Source organism: Lates calcarifer, linkage group LG1 (genome assembly GCF_001640805.2).
Source record: "Lates calcarifer isolate ASB-BC8 linkage group LG1, TLL_Latcal_v3, whole genome shotgun sequence".
NCBI classification, from domain to species: domain Eukaryota; kingdom Metazoa; phylum Chordata; class Actinopteri; family Centropomidae; genus Lates; species Lates calcarifer.
The window spans coordinates 20,312,787-20,328,951 of record NC_066833.1 but is presented as its reverse complement, the minus strand read 5'-3'; the positions used below and the strand labels follow the sequence as shown (position 1 = coordinate 20,328,951).

Sequence of the window (16,165 nt, the reverse complement as noted above, 5' to 3'; positions counted from 1 at the left end):
GTGGACCATGGTTTCGTACAGTCTTTGAACTACCCAACTGTTTAGAAAATAGTCTAAATTAGCTCCACCTCAACAAGCTAAATTAAAATTTGCTGTTTTTACTTTTGATATGTGAAGTAAAGGTCACCAATTGAGATGTAACTACCATAAAGAATTGCTGGGGTGGGGGCAACACAGAACTCCCTAAATAGTGAGTGTGAATGATTGTGAAAAATTTTGACATTATGCAATTAAAAATGTCACTATACTGTAACAGAGCATTTCACACAGCCTTTCCCCTTGAGGTTGGGTACAGTTGGTAACATGGGCAACATTTGCATGTTTCAGAGCTCAGCTGATGTCCTTTCCTCACAGTTAGAGGGGCTAGAGGGGCGGATGAGAAAGGTCAGAGTTACCAAGCAGCCATGTTAGAAGATCAATAGGATCCACTTAATGTGCTCATCAGAGAAGGTTATGGACTATGTACAAGAATAGATCTTTCTTACTGGTTCTTGACACTGTCCGCATTGTATCAATCAGCTCATGCACAAGCTAGATGCAAACATATCCAAAATGAGCGGCTATTAACATAATTTCAGTTATGAGCACATGCACCTACAATGAATCTTCTTTTAAAATCCATGGAAGTGAAGCTGCAGGAAATCAGTGCTTTTCAAGACTTTTAATTTATGGGCACCACAATGAGGAGAACAACGACTACAAAGGAATTAGAACAATAGAGCTACTGTTCTAGACAAATAATGGATAAAGGCTGGCATCCTGTAGCTGTAGGCCTATAGTCTGTAATGGTATGTACACATTCAGTCAGTGATGTGGTGCCATCTAATGGTCAGAAGAAAAATGTTGTCTGATCAAGGGAATCAAAAAGGCTGCTTTGTAAAAAGAATGAATACAACAGAGAAGATAATAAAAGATAATAAAGATAAGAAATACATAAACAATGGAATTGAAGTCTCCTTATTTGTTAGCTTTACTGGCAAAAATCAAATGAATGTTGATTAGTGATTGTATCATCGCCTAACCAATATCAGCTTGCCAACACCTCTAACCATTAACCCCTGGCACCTCTTCACAGCACATAAAAACAGGATATTACTTTCCACTGTGACTTGTTTGTCAGGGTGCAGTAATTAGCCATGCATTTATTATCCTGCTTGTACAGTACATCCTCTAAAATAAACATCATTGTTTGGCACCTGGCAACTGTTTGCCTTTTTCTAACATGGAAGAAAAAGAGGCAAAGCACTGAAAAAAGGCCTGTGTACATTCATATCTAAGAGATACAGATATGTATTATATGCATACACCCATGGCTAATGATGACAATACTGTGCTAATGTTTAGCAATAACGTTTACCATGTTCATTATCTTGGTGTGCTAACATTTGCTAATGCGCAGCAAACAAGACCTCATATTCCCTCCATTTGTCTGGGTACCCGTAAAACAAAGAAACTCTGCAGCTTTGATTTCTTTCATCTTTCTTTAATGATCAAGAAATAGATTTTTTTTTAAAGCCTCCAAAGCACCATTCAGTGTGTGCAGACACCTGTTCATTTTTCACTCACATCACATCATTTGAATTTATACAACCAGAGATTTAACAACTGTTACAACTATGAGCTCAACACACAACACAACAGGTTTATAAAAATATATAAAAAATGACAGACAAAAATTAACCTTATATAAAACAACATCTCTATATGTAAATATCAACTGAAGGCAATATAAAGGATACAGCAATCTGTGACAATCTATATACAGTATTTGCCATTATCAGTGTGTAATGTTTAGTTACTTGCCTATAGGTGGTATAAGAGAGCATAGACTTGATGTGAAATGATAAACTTGTCCTCTAACCCTAACCCTAAGTCTAAGAAGTGTAAAAATAAGATTTTATGACAAGATTTAAAAAATGTCTGGACACACTAAAAAAAAAGAGATGATGAAACATACTACATAGTGTTTGAAAAAGTTGAGTTCAACTTTCAACTTACAGTGCTGTATGTGTGTAGTAGATCTGGACATGGGAACCATCTTCCAGACTGGCAACACACAAATGCCGGAGTTTAAGAAGCAGCAAGGTTTTTGCAAAAGTCTTCTTTAACTCTTTGGTTTTTGCTTGATATGTAAAGACATGTCTGTCCATGTGTCCATCCAAGGTAGCAGTGAGCAGACATTCAGGCAACAGTCGAGTAAGTTTGAAGTCAGAGTGTGTCTCACCCTCAGATCATGAAGGACTGAGTTTGTTTATAGTGCTTGAGCTGTAGAGAGCAGAGAGACATACAGTGAACGATTTCCTTTAAATCGCTAGGGACCAGCATTATCAGCAACTTATCAACAGCATTTAACGCCAGCCCAAATTCACGGCAGCGAGCAAAACAAGCCCTGACATGATAACAATCCCTTTGATCACTCACATTACGGGTGGGAGGAGGAGGAGGAGGAGGGTTGTAGGACTTGGTGCTGAAAGACAAAGGGTGGCACTTCAGTCTGAGCTCATTACCAGACAATAACACACAGCTACAGGCCAAACAAGAGTCAGACTGAAAACTGAGATGCTCACCTTTTTGTTCTCTTTTCCTCTGTTCAAAGACACAGCAAAGGAGGGAAGGTCAGTGAAAACAGCAGAATTAGCATTTTCTATGACGTTGGACATTTACCTCTTTACATGCAGGCAGTAACTAATACATTTACTCAAGTAACCCACATAGTATAAGGTGCTTGTATTTTACTTGGATATTTCCATTTTATGCTTCTTTCAGCTTCTAGCACACCACATTTCAGAGGGGAATATTATACTTATTACTCCACTTCAGTTATTACAGATTAAGGCTTTCCATACAAAACAAATTATCAATTTACAAAACACTTACAAAACAAAATAAACTGTTAAAATTAAGTCTGCCTACAACAACTACAACATGAAAATCTTACACAGGCAATCTGCAACAGTAATTAATTCATTTTCATAGAATTCATAGCATACAGTAATTAACAGGGTAATTCTTCTACATAATGAGTTCTTTAACACCACTAAATACAAACATCCTATCCAGCCCTTCTCTGAGCCTCTCACCTAACTATATTTTTACATTTCTGATTTTGGCATAGATGATGACAATAGAGTCAAACAAACTTTGGTGGTTGCTGAAGATATTTCATTGCAATTTTAAATAAATGTGTCTAATCCTCAATGACAGCTCTATCCTATGGGTTAAAATGCTTACTCATCTGGTTGCCATATTTGGTCAACAGAAACACACCTTGATAAACAAGACAAAACTCTAATTCACTGATTGCTAGAGAAAATATCTTTTGCATCAGTAGGATAAATGAGAGGAGGATGAGATTTTAAAAAGTCAGATTATTATTATTGACCTTTTTAAATTCTAAAGTTTTATATCTACACATTGTGTTTTATTCCTTTTCTTAAGAAAAAATGTTCATTGCTCTGACTCAATGTTTTTTATTAAAGAAAATATGCTGAATATGAAAAGCAGTGAGTACATGAAACAAACCAAACAGCAGTACACTACTCACTCTTGCAGCAGCCTCGGCGTCTGCAGACACACACACAGATGCAGCAGAAGAGGATGAGTATCAGAAAACCTGCAGCACCTGCTATCAAAATTGTCAAATTCAAAGGATCTGAAAGGAGGGAAAGAGATCATTTCATCAGTCTCTCATGTGTGGAACAAGATATGTGAACACCAACAAGTAGTTTCACCAAAACCACTTACAGTCAATAACTTTCAGTTGTTGGGCCACACAACTCTTGGGTGCCCCCACACTGTTGGAGGACTCACAGCGGTACATCCCTCCATCTGTTTTGGACACACTCTTAAACTTCTGCTCCAGACAAATAAAAGAAAGGTGAGAGGTGACGTGAAGGTAGCCACAGCGTGTGTATAATTGTGTCTGTATTTAAGTGTGTGTGTCCTTGTACCTGTTGTACATGAGTATTTAGATATTTTAATGCATACACACCAGCGTGCCCTTGTTTGTGTCAATGCTGTATGGAGTGTCTGCTGTGGCTGTCAGAGCCTTGTTGTCTTTGAACCAGCGGTAGGTGGCAGGAGGCACGCTAAGTTTGTCCTTACAGAGAAGCTCAAGGCCTGAGCCGACAAACACAGAGTTCGGCACCTCGCAGGATGGGACATGAGGGGGCACTGAGGAGGCAGAGACGGCACACAGCTTGAGTATAAATGTACATGAATAGTAAATTTGTCATTTTTCAAAAGAATAAATCCACCATCAAAACACTTCTATCACAGCACTGATTCTAGATGATGCCGAATTGATGCATTCACCTGCTTTTGCATGAAATCACTTTGGCTTTAGAAATGCCTGATATGCAAAGAAAGAACTGGGTGAGAGACAGGGTAGAGTCTGGACAGATTGCCTGGCTGACACATACAATTCAAAATCTCCATTTGACTTAACCTGCAGAGTCATTGAACTGTGACACTAAACTGGAGTCTGTTAATTAAAACCCAGCCAATCAAGCTCTCACTGTCAGATACCATTTATATCATTTCTTTCTCTCACCAAACACAGAAAAACAATTACCAGTTTGAAAAGGCAACCAGGTAACGTGCTTTTTTGTTGTCAGCTGCTTAGCAACAGGGAACACAGAAGTTAGGACCAACACACAGAAACTGGATCATGACTCATGTAGTGCTCGTCAGGGAGTTTTATGATGATTTCACTGCATCGTTGTTTGTAAATTGTGTCTTGTGCTGTTTTGTGTAGACTGTATTGCAAATTACCTTAGGCCATAAATGGCATATGTAGCATTGTTTCATGCTATATATTTGTCCCTGTACAAATAAAAATGAAATGGATAAATAAACCACTTGAACATAGAGTATATTCTGTGCACACCTGATGCAAACACATACACACAGTTCTGTGGAAAAGATTTAGGATTCTTATCCAACACAGAGTATCATCAGGGAGGCATCAAATTCATTCTGCAGCCTGACAACAACCCCAAGCATACAGCCAGAGACATAAAGATGTATCTTCAGAGAAAAGAGAACCAAGAAGTCCTGTAACAGATGTCTAGTCCCTGGTCTGGGATTACATGAAGAGACAGAAGACACTGAGACAGACTAAATCCACAGGGGCGACTGTGACAACTTCTCCAAGATGTTTAGAACAATCTACCTGCTAAAAACTGTGTTGAAGAGGACTGGTGCTGTTTTAAAGGTAAAGGGTAGTTACACCATGATGAATGAAAACTATTCATGGTTTAGCTTTTAATGTCTAAAACATTTGCACAGTACTGTGTATGAATACATACACATTACACATACATACACACCAAGCACATTGAGAGTTACAGTAGCCTCGCCCAGGCTGACGTGGTCCTCACTGGCAGTCACCTCACAGCGGTACTCCCCTGAGTCCTTCTGAGTAACAGAGTGTATCGTCAGCGTCGCCCCTTCTATCTTGGCTCGTCCTGCATAAGACCCTAAGGTGGAAGGTAAAGATGACAAAGCTGAACTAGATGGTAAAAAAGAAATGAGTCAGAGCTAATAAGGATGAAAGAACGGTGGCAAGAATAGCAACAAAATTTCAGCTTTTTTTTCCAGGGGTGTCAAACGAACATATGCAGTAAAACTCTGTCACTCACCAGTAAATTTGTGATTAAAATACACAAATGTCACACCCTTTCCTTTCTTCTTCCACTCAATTCGAGGGTTCTGATCTTTCTCTGTCCTGAATTCACAGGCCAGCACTGCATCTGAGAGGACAGGAAACAGAGCAGGTCACAGGTGAGTGCTTATGAAACCTGATCAGCTTTAAATAATACTGGATGTGTTGGTAAGGTTTAGAGGACTGCTGTTCTTGCTCATTTCCTGTATTTGCATGAAATGAGATAGCTACTGGAATTTATGTTGCCATCTGGTTAAAGTGTCTATTAAAAATCTGCATAAATCTGTTTTGCATTGTTTTGTTTTTTGATTTGGATGATTTGTTTTGGAATGGCAAACACAAAGAGCAGATATCAGATCCAAGACCCCTCTCCATGCGTCAACCTTAGTGTGTACTACAATAATAGAATTTAAAGACTTATAGATATATAGATATATGTAAATAAAACTGTGTCATCTGATATTACTGCAGTAATTTATTCATTTAGAATTAGACAGCAAAATTAATTGGAACATATATTTAATCAAGGTGAATCCATAAGAAACTGAAGACACATATTCAAGAATACCAAATGATATCAGACATTTTGGTTTCTTTAAGTTGCAGTCATTTTTAAGACAGATACTGTAAGCAATGTTTAGTAAGGTGAAACACTGGAAATAAACAGTCTCACCTGTGTGCTCGTGCACTTCCACTTTGGGTTTACTGCTGCTTACAGTCACAGACAGACAGACAGGACCTGTTGGAAAAAGAGGGTCAATTAACTGTTATCAGGTTTTACAGTCAGGCCAATAATATTGAAGTCCTTTCTTCCTCTTGATGGGAAAAAGAATGACATCTCTCTGTATTTCATATGCCATATGCTATAGTCCAGACTGAGGGAGTGCGTGGGGTGTTGGACTCCAGTGCCATCAGAGACGAGAAGCACAATCAGACTTGTGAACAGGATAAAGAGGTGCATGAGAGTGAGTCACAGTCTACACATACCAGTCATGGTTTCACGCTGAAATGTACACACATCCTTATCATATAGAAAAAACTGCAAGCATATTGAATTTCCCAGATTGTGCATATTAGCCTGGTTTTTGCTGGTGCAATGCATTCCCTAACCCATACTGAAGTCTAACCTGAACCTTAAAACCAAGACTTAACCTGCAAACAATCCTCTGAAGAAGTGGGGAAAAATGTCCTCAAAACACAGAAATGTCTTTACTATGATAGTGACTATGAAACTGAAATTGGTACTCACAAAGACGGCAAACAAGCTCATACACTCACAGAGACAGAGTGTGCAGCTACATACTGGTGGTGCCAGGAACGGTGATGTGCAGGAATGTAGGTGATGGATGACTCTTTGACAAGATGCTTTAGTCTGACCTGATAACCTCCCTTAGTGATCTGTCCCTTCAATAATCACATACACACACGCAGAGCAGACACTTTCAGAAAGTCACAACACTCCAATCACAAAAAAACTGAAATTCATACAAACACTCTTCCCTGTGAAAGACCACAGAGACGAGTGATAATTTAAAAAGAAAACTGTAGATGGAGAATCCCTTAAGGGGCTTTTTTTAGAAATATTAACACATATTTCTTTGGTGGCATGGAGAGATAAGGAAGAAGATCAAGGAGACAGGATTTCACTATATGTGTGTGTGAGTGTGTGTCTAAGCATGATGCATACATGGATGGAAAGCATGCTTTTCTTTATGCATGCAAAGCACTTCTTTATGGCAGTAACCTTACCCTTCTCAGCTGGCACCACACACACACACACACACACACACACACACTTAACTCCGAGTCCCTCTGCACCATACGCTTTACTTTGACCTTCAGCCTAACCCAAAGCAGAGACACTAAAGCAGAATCCTTACAATTACTTTATCTGGTGATCTTAACCCAAGTAAACAGGAAACATATTTGCAGTATATAAAACACACTGCAAACAAATCGACAACATTATATTGTCCAATTTACTTTTTCAGTCAATTTTAGAGACAGGATGTTGTATATGAGACATCCATCAAAATGGAAACTAGTGAAAAATGTCTTTTGCCCAAAGATATTGCACACACATTTCTTTTCTAGCCTTTTCCAGATAGAAGATGAACATCTTTTCATCTCTGCCAGGTCCCCATGAGTAAATTCAAGAAAGCTCAAAATACACAAACACATCAAAGCTGCAATTATTGACATAAAGCTGTTGTCTGGAAAGCGGCCTCTGCCCTTTAAAATTCCCACAGCAACTTCAAATGCACTTTTCCAGATAGCAAGTGGTCGTTTTCATCTCAGTCCAATTAACAACGGGGTCAGTCGGGGGCTATCTTCAAACTGAAACGGTGGGGTCGCAAACTCCTCCGCTGGGCCACGTGACGTGCCTCATCAGTCTGTGGATCTCGGGTTCAAACGGCATCAGAGCGGGGTCAATGTAAACATGAAGACCCGAGCACGGCCACTCCCTATACAATCTCAGCCCCTGACGCAGCTCTTGAACACATCACACCTCCTCCCCTGCTTGTGGGGTTACGCACAGGCTCAATCGCACAAACTGATCATTAGTAAAACAAACCCCTTCAGTTCGCTCCCTATTGAAAACAAAGAACGTTATCGCAGACACACACACGTAAATATCAGCATAAATGTGTGGCACCAAGCCACTTGAATCATGCATTATTCAAATAAAACATCTCTTTCCTAAAAACACTTTAATTAACTAGTAAATAATTCAAAAAATGACATCATTATGCTGCATTTCTAAGGTTTTCTAAGGCACTGTGGAAAATATTAGGGAGGAGAATTTTTCCTTAAAACTGATTTATGATTTACTTTAAAAAAAAACATATTACAGTTAAGCATCAGGGCACCAGGATACGGTACATAGTATATGTGTTGTTCATACATTCCCTAACTATTTTCTGTGATAGAGCATTCATATTAGTTGTCTGTTTTCTCTCTCTTTTCTAAAAAATCAGTTTTAAACTAAACTAAACCAAAATGTTCCAAATAGAATGAAATATCTGAGACAACAGAGTCCATAGTGGAAACAGTTTCCAGAGATAAATAAATAAAAACAACACATACTGAGGGTCAAAAGCTCCATCTCAACATATGTGCATGTACACATCATAATTAATACTCTACTTATTCCTCTGAAGACTTTCAGCTGTGTCTGTTAGAATGGGTGGGCTTCTCACGGGTTCTTTCTCCGCTAATGATAATGTTAACAGAATACTTAAAGTATACTTAAAGTTGTTAAAAACCAGAAGACAAACTCACTGTGCAGTAAGGTGATGAGAAGAGGCAACGCCAACATCTTCATGGTGTTCGTGTTCAGCCACGTTTCAGGAGCTCGGATCCGTCCTGAGGTCTGTGAGTGTCCGCACGACTGAGTCCGGATGGGATTTAAGTTTTTACTCCAAACTCTCTCCAGTTTCTTCCAAGTTTCATCTGCAGCGTGCGTGTGCGCGTTCACGCACGCCGGACAACTGACAGGGGAGCGCGCACAAGGCGGGAGAGCCCCTGTTGTTCTGACAATGAAGTTCAGGGAGACCACCCTCCTCACAGCAGGCAGAGCGAACAGGGGGAATATGAGCTCCTGTTTTGATATTTTTAATGATTCGTGTCGGTAGCCTATTGTTAGTATCTCATACAGTATCATTAGGACAATGTTCAAACGCCTCTGATATTTCGTTATTTATATATTTTTAACTGTTATTTGACGTTGTGAAGAAAAAGAAATAACATAAGGTATATTAATATTTTACCAACAAAACATAAAATATCACACATTGTTCTCAGTTAAACTCCCTAGCAGTATAGATGTAGTAAGTTTAAGCTTCATCTTAAACAGCTGCAAGGTCAAAATACTAAATAAATGAATAATAATACTGCACATTAACACAGGAGCTTAATGAGTATAGGAGTATAATGAGTACTTTTGATACTGGAATTACATTTTACTGTTGATAGCCTCTGTATTTTCTCCAATTTTCAGTGCAGGACAGTTACTTGTAAGAGAAACACAGATACAACAATCATCACTAAAATCTCACCAGGTCAAACAATAAAGTAATATATATATAATATATATATAGAGGGAGAGGGGCATAGGATACTAAGCAGACAGTTCAAGTTTCCCATTAGCCATAGTTTGACCTTTTTCTTAAATTGAGATGGAATTATTTTTTTAATGTGCAAACTGTGTAATTTGTTCCAAATAAAGGCATCACAAGAACCCTAAACACACCAGTGCCCATGTTAGTATAATAGGAAAATGAATTAGCTGTGTCATTCCAGATTGGTAGCAATATAAATGCTAAACCTGTAACCTCCTGCAGTAGTTTATTTCTAAAAAGCACTCCTCCTTGTTGACAAATGAATGTAGTCTTACTTTAATCTTAATTGCCTTCTATGTTTGCATTTATTCATCTATTTTTCTGACATTGTTTTTTTTTTTTTTTTTTTTTCATTCAATCCTCCCCTGGATCTGATTAAACTCACCACGGCCAGCGAGGTTGTGAGGTTTCCACATGTCACCAGTGATGGGTGTAATAGGAGGTGCAGAGATGAAACAGCTGCTGGCTGAGCTACTGTGTCCTTGGCTATTAGGTTTCTCACCACCAGCGCCGACACACAACAGCACATTGTCGCTCAGGCTGGTTAATGTGCACACATGCTTACATTTGTGGCCATATGCACACACAGAGACCCACACAGGGTCTATACATGAAGGTACGTGTGCATAAACACACATATGGAGAATCAGAGTGAAATACTAACTCACACAATCTCAGCTGCAGCACCTGTTCACAATCAACAATCCCAGCTGCTCTGCTGTGAGCAGGACAGACTGATGTCATTTGACACACAGTAACACACACCCATAATAACACAGCTCAGTGCCCACAAACATGTTTTACATAAACAAACTCTCCCAGAAAGTAAATTCTACATGAAGTTTAGGGTGACTTTAAATCCATTGTGATCATTTTAAACTTAGCTGCACAAAGCTCAACAAAATGCTGTGGCTGGTTTGTGCCAATTAGGATTATACCAGGATTAAATGAAAGCTCATTTGTTGACTCTGCTGCATGAATACTTTAACCCTAACTTAAAGTTAAACAGGATCTAACTTCAGCTTTAAAACTCACTGTCAGAGTATGAGTAAGATTGGCTAAGTTCCCCTTTAAACTTCTGGTTTAATTTGAAAAAAAAAAGGCAAGATTTGCACATTTTAGAACAAAATCTAACAGACTAAATATCTAAAAACAAGAGAAAAATTCAACCAGCAGACTTTGACAATATTTAAAAGTTTTAATGGGAGCTTTTAAGGATTAATGAAACCTGGGTTGTACATGTCTGTCAGTGCTAGTGTTGCCCTAGTACGTGAAAGTGTCATTATTAAACCCTCACAGTGTTTTACTGAGACATATTTACTAGGACATTTCACTTATGGCATCTAAGAGCAGAGATTAAGTAACTGCAAGTTTATTCACTTATCAATGAATGAAGTACAAGTTCAGTTAAACTGAAAATTCTGTTTTATAGCACATGCATGTAGTGGCAGTCATGTCTTTCCCTCTGTCTTCCCACATTTTCTGTCATATCAAATAAAGGCATTAAAAAAGAAAATCCCAAAGTGAGAAATTATCTAGTTCCTCTAGTTTAAGTTAATCTTTGTTGGTGTATCTCGGTGACCAGCAGTCCTGTTAGTGAAGATATCTCTGAGGCCAGAGAACCGATTCAGTGAACCCCAGATCTTGCTTGGACCTGTTGGTCTGAGGACCTTCAAACATGCTAGCCCAATTAATGTTTGAGTATCAAAGTGAACCTGAGCAGATCCATTTCCTCCCAGCCAGTCTCCTCTCTCTTTTTAATCACAGCAGCATGTTGTGGCATCCTTGACAGACAGAAAGTACAAAGTAATTAGTAACCAGTCTTGCCTGAGACTCACTGTTGTGTTTTTATGGTAGCCAGTAAATAATGATTAATTATTCTTCGGCATTCAACAGATCAGAGTCCAGATCTAAAATATTTAAGTGAGTAAAAGGGTTTTGTGAGGATTTTGGGTCGGTCCTTGGTCTCAAACAAACCTTTCCAATGGCTAGATTTAAATTCAAAGATTAATAAACACCATCTATGCTCTCATCTATAGTGCACATAAAAATAATTTACTGATTAACTTTCATATCTCTCCACTGAGATTTATTGAGAATCACTGTACTCATCTGTCTGGGGGAACAGTTCTGTATCAGGTCTGATTGTCTGACTCCCAGGTGTTTACTTCTTCAGAAAGGCCTTGACAAAGTGTACTTTCTACCCTCTTAATCATGACTGACTTCATACCATAAGGAAACAAAACAACAAAGTGTGGGTTTCTGACAAGATAAGGTTAACAGGAAGGCCTTGTTTTATAACTTACTGAAAGACAGGAGAAATAAAAAGAGGTAGGACTAATGGTGTTCATAAACATTGGGAGGACCACAAGGAAACCCAGATAAACAGCAGTTGCAGGAAGAAGTGAGACATAAAGGCACATGAACAGGTGAAAATAACGCACTTGTATGAGGCAGTTTACAATTCTGAATAAATATTATTCAGATTCTATCAAATACATCAAGATGAAGACGCTGGTGTTGCTCTTACTGAGCTTTGCAGGTAAGAGATTTTTTTTACAGGAGTATGTTCTCCAAAAGACAGATGTCTACTTATCTTCTCATGGTGTTTTTGAAAATGATTTTTTTTCTTGGATGTTATTCTATTTTCCTAAACATCTTCCTATAGTTGGTGTAGAAGTTAAGTGATTTGGGCATGAGCCTTGTCACAATCATAAAGACAGTCTTGTTTATCACAAAATTTCATGTAATTTCTGAATTCAAACAGAGGGGTCAGAGGATCTGTCTGAAGTGACTGAAGTCATAAGTCTGTCTGAAATGTTAATATTTCTTACTGGAAAGCCAATCAAACAACTACAAAGCAATGCTAAAGAGCTATAAAAAGACACAAAATAACCACAAAGAGATCCAAGATCAATGAGAGGAGATGCAAAATCCAGGCGTGTTTGTAGTTGTTTTGCATCTCTTTCAGTCTGTGTTTCTTGCTCCTATAAAGGAGCAGTGGAGTAGAAGCAGCCTATTTCATTGTCCCATCATTTGCCGATGGGTGTAGGTAAGGAAATCTGCTTGATTTAAAAGATAACATGTCTTATTTACTCTTTTCAGTGGCCTTGGCAAGGCCCCCATTTCCTCCTGAGGTGGTACAAAGTCCTGATTTGGCTAAAGAGGAACAGAGCCCTCTAGTGGGGGACTGGGTTCCTTTGCAGGGTCATGTGGAGGTGGAGGTTCCAGCACCACAGCCTAGACTGGGCTCTAAGGAGCAGCAGGAAAAATTGCCTCCTGTGCCGGCGGACAAGGAGCAGAGCCAGGGTCAGAGTATGGTGGAACTAGAGGTTAAAGTGAAACCACACGTTGAGATGGGACAAGAAGGTGAAGTAAAGACAGAAATAAAAATGGAGCCAGAGCCTAAAGAAGAGCCAGAGGTTAAGGTGGAGCAGGAGGGTATGGTGGAACTAGAGGTTAAAGTAAGGCCAGCTGTTGAGGCGGACCAAAAGTTAAAAACAGAGCAAGAAGTTAAAGTAGTGTCAGAGGTTAAGGTGGAGCAAGAGGGTGAAAAAAACCCAGAAGTTGAGGCAGAGCAGGGACTACAAGCAGAGCCAGAGGTTAAACCAGAGGTACAATTTAAGGTGGATCCAGAGCCAGATGTTGGCCTGAATCCAGTTGTTATGGCTGAACAAGAGGTTAACATGAAGCCAGAAGCTGAGATGGAGCCACAGCTCAAAGATGACCCAGACTTTAAGGTGGAATCAGAGGTTAAGGTGGAGCCAGACGTTCAAATGGAAATGGAGCCAGAACCTGAAGAGAACTCCATGTTTGACGAGGTCCAAGAGGAGTTTCAGGTGCAGATGAGCCTTGAGGCAGAGGCTGACACAGGTCAGGAGGTTGAAGAAAGGCACATTGACATGGAAGGAAACTATGAAATGGCAACTGAGGCAATAATGGATCTGGAGCCCCTGGATGACGACAACATGTTTGGAGAGGAAGTAAGTGACAAAGAGCTGTCAGAGGTGGAAAAGTCTTTGAGGGCAGCATTTCAGAGTCAAGATCGTGTTGATGAGCCTCTCCCAAAGGAGGAGGAAGGAGGAGGAGGTTATGAAGAAGAGGGACTATGTTTTAGATGAAGAGCCAATCATGGAACTAGAGCCTGAGATGAGGGAAGAGCCATTTCCAAATCAAGAGATCACACCAGATGCTGCTATCATGGAAGAGGGGCCAGCGTTGGACATTATGGGGCAGCAAATGTCACCTTTAGAGACCTATTTCCCAAATGAGGAAGCAAGGATGGGAATAGACCCTGAACCTGAAAAACAAGACTCTCTCACTGTGGAGAGGTCAGACAATTTAATGATGCTGCAGCCAGAGAGTGAGTTTGTCAGTGTGGAGGAGTTGCCGCTCTTCAAGGAGCCAGCAATGGAAGACAGTCCTGTTCTTGATGGAGGTGTTAAAAGAGAAAAAAGGGATTTGATGACACAAGGAGGTAAAAACCCTGTAGAGAGATTATCACCATAACAAGACAAGCACGGTTACACGTAGATGACACATAGAGTAACTTACACTTAGGTTAGGTTCACATTTATAAATTCTTAAAACAACACTCACATGCTCATACAGACATTGAATTTCCCTGCTGAGCAGCAGTGGAGGCAGAGTAACAACAAGAAGGAATTTGGTGCTAAAATGTGATAAACTACTTGATTTGTCTGAGGCATTTTTTTACACAGAACAACTGTGGACTGTGATCCCATCACTTGCATAGGAATCATGTAACAAGGGGAATCTCCTCATGTCCAGTATGGCCAAGACAAATGATTACAATGACCAGGTGCACAAGACAGACTCAAACAATGTGAGCCTGTCCTTTCATGTGCTGCATGATTGAAAATGTTATTTCACCTTTTTGCCACAGGGGGGCACTGTTGTCCTGGTGTGGAACTGGAGCGGAAGCGTTACCAGTTCTTCAAAGGACCACTGAGGGCTGAAGATGCAGAGGTATTTATTTGTGTTCCAGTATGTCAAAGAGTGCACCATAAAGACTTCTTTAGGATCACACTGTTGATAATGTACTGAATCCAACTGTAATTGTCCCACTATTTTCTTGCAGTTCTTCTGTCAGGCACAGTTCCCTGGCGGCCACCTGGCCTCTATCACAAGCCACCGCATCCACAGAGAGGTGATGAACATGATGCTGCGGCAAAATGGGGCATACACACGCACCTGGATTGGTGGACTCAGATATTTGGAGGTGTGTATGTGCAGTCTGGGAGCAGGTAGTCATAAATCTCCTGCTGAAAATACAATGATTAACCCCTCACTAGTGACAGTGGTTCATTTCATGGCTGTGGTTGTATCTGGAGAGTGACTAAAATAAGTGACTGATTGCACCTCATTAATATCTTGTTATCTTTCAGACCGGACGCTTTATCTGGTTGGATGGATCCCCCTGGGGATACGCTGATTGGCTGTCAGGGGAACCCAATAACACAGTAAATAAGGAGAACTGTGTGGAACTGCTGGCACTTGGTATGAGTCTGTTTGCTGTTTATCCCTCTGGAGAGATTCGGTTTGGTTAACTTTTGCCAACTTCCTATGCATTCATTTTTGTTAAGCACCTTTTAAACTGTCCTTACATCACAAGCAGCACAAACAGCTACAAATCAGAAAAAGAAATATTTAGTTAGTAACAGATGAATAGACAGACAGGCATGCAAGCACTTTTTTCTTTAATGTTTTACCAGATATGAATACTGACACATGTATACCATCATCACTGATTTTCTGATCGGTTTGTCTGTCTTTCAGGAAATGGGAAGTTCAATGACTTCACATGCTGGGAACCTCAGGCATTTATCTGCTCCTACCCTTATCAGTGAATGTACAGTGAGCTCTTGCCCCATCTGCTTCTTTGTCCAATATGGAGCAGAGTTTGATCCTTTTTCTTTTGGTTTAAAATCACATCTTGGAAAACAAAGGAACTGACAACAACACACTGACTTAAAGGACCATAATGCAATTTATGGACTACTACAGTTAAATTAGGACCTCTAAATATGGTGTACATTGTACTCGATTGATTTCTATAACATGTAAATAAAGATAATGTGATACTTTAATCTTGAGCTTGTTGTGATTGTTTCTTTAGTCCTTACACTCTCAGTGTATGAATATATCTTTTGATGTTCAAACTTACGGTGCAAATTTACTGAAAAATATTTTAGTGCACTTGACTTCATAATAAAAATTGCATTAATTATATATTGTAAATACATGTCAAAAGCAGCACAGTTTAACCACAGACATTATAGTGCACTTTTGAGTACAAACAAATACATACACAACACTGTACACACATAATAACACACCTAAAAATGTGATTCATTCA

At 39.5% G+C, this 16,165-nt stretch overlaps 2 protein-coding genes across 2 annotated transcripts; one reads left to right on the top strand and one right to left on the bottom strand.

Moving 5' to 3' along the window:
- Positions 1–1,487: 1,487 nt before the first annotated feature.
- On the bottom strand, positions 1,488–10,423 carry jam2b (junctional adhesion molecule 2b). Its single transcript, XM_018702312.2, has 11 exons — positions 10,172–10,423; positions 8,948–9,266; positions 6,339–6,404; positions 5,643–5,753; positions 5,331–5,480; positions 3,992–4,173; positions 3,745–3,853; positions 3,545–3,652; positions 2,568–2,586; positions 2,422–2,467; positions 1,488–2,265 (listed from the first exon to the last, which is right to left on the bottom strand). Exons 1-11 carry the CDS (start codon positions 10,313–10,315, stop codon positions 2,227–2,229), a joined length of 1,293 nt encoding a protein of 430 aa, XP_018557828.1. The 5' UTR covers positions 10,316–10,423; the 3' UTR covers positions 1,488–2,226.
- Positions 10,424–13,695: 3,272 nt separating this feature from the next.
- Positions 13,696–15,896, top strand: si:ch211-160b11.4 (low affinity immunoglobulin epsilon Fc receptor). The gene is made up of 5 exons (XM_018702401.2): positions 13,696–14,263; positions 14,693–14,775; positions 14,888–15,028; positions 15,195–15,306; positions 15,586–15,896. The coding sequence occupies exons 1-5, from the start codon at positions 13,840–13,842 to the stop codon at positions 15,654–15,656; spliced, it is 831 nt and encodes a 276-aa protein (XP_018557917.1). The 5' UTR covers positions 13,696–13,839; the 3' UTR covers positions 15,657–15,896.
- The last annotated feature ends 269 nt before the right edge of the window (positions 15,897–16,165 follow it).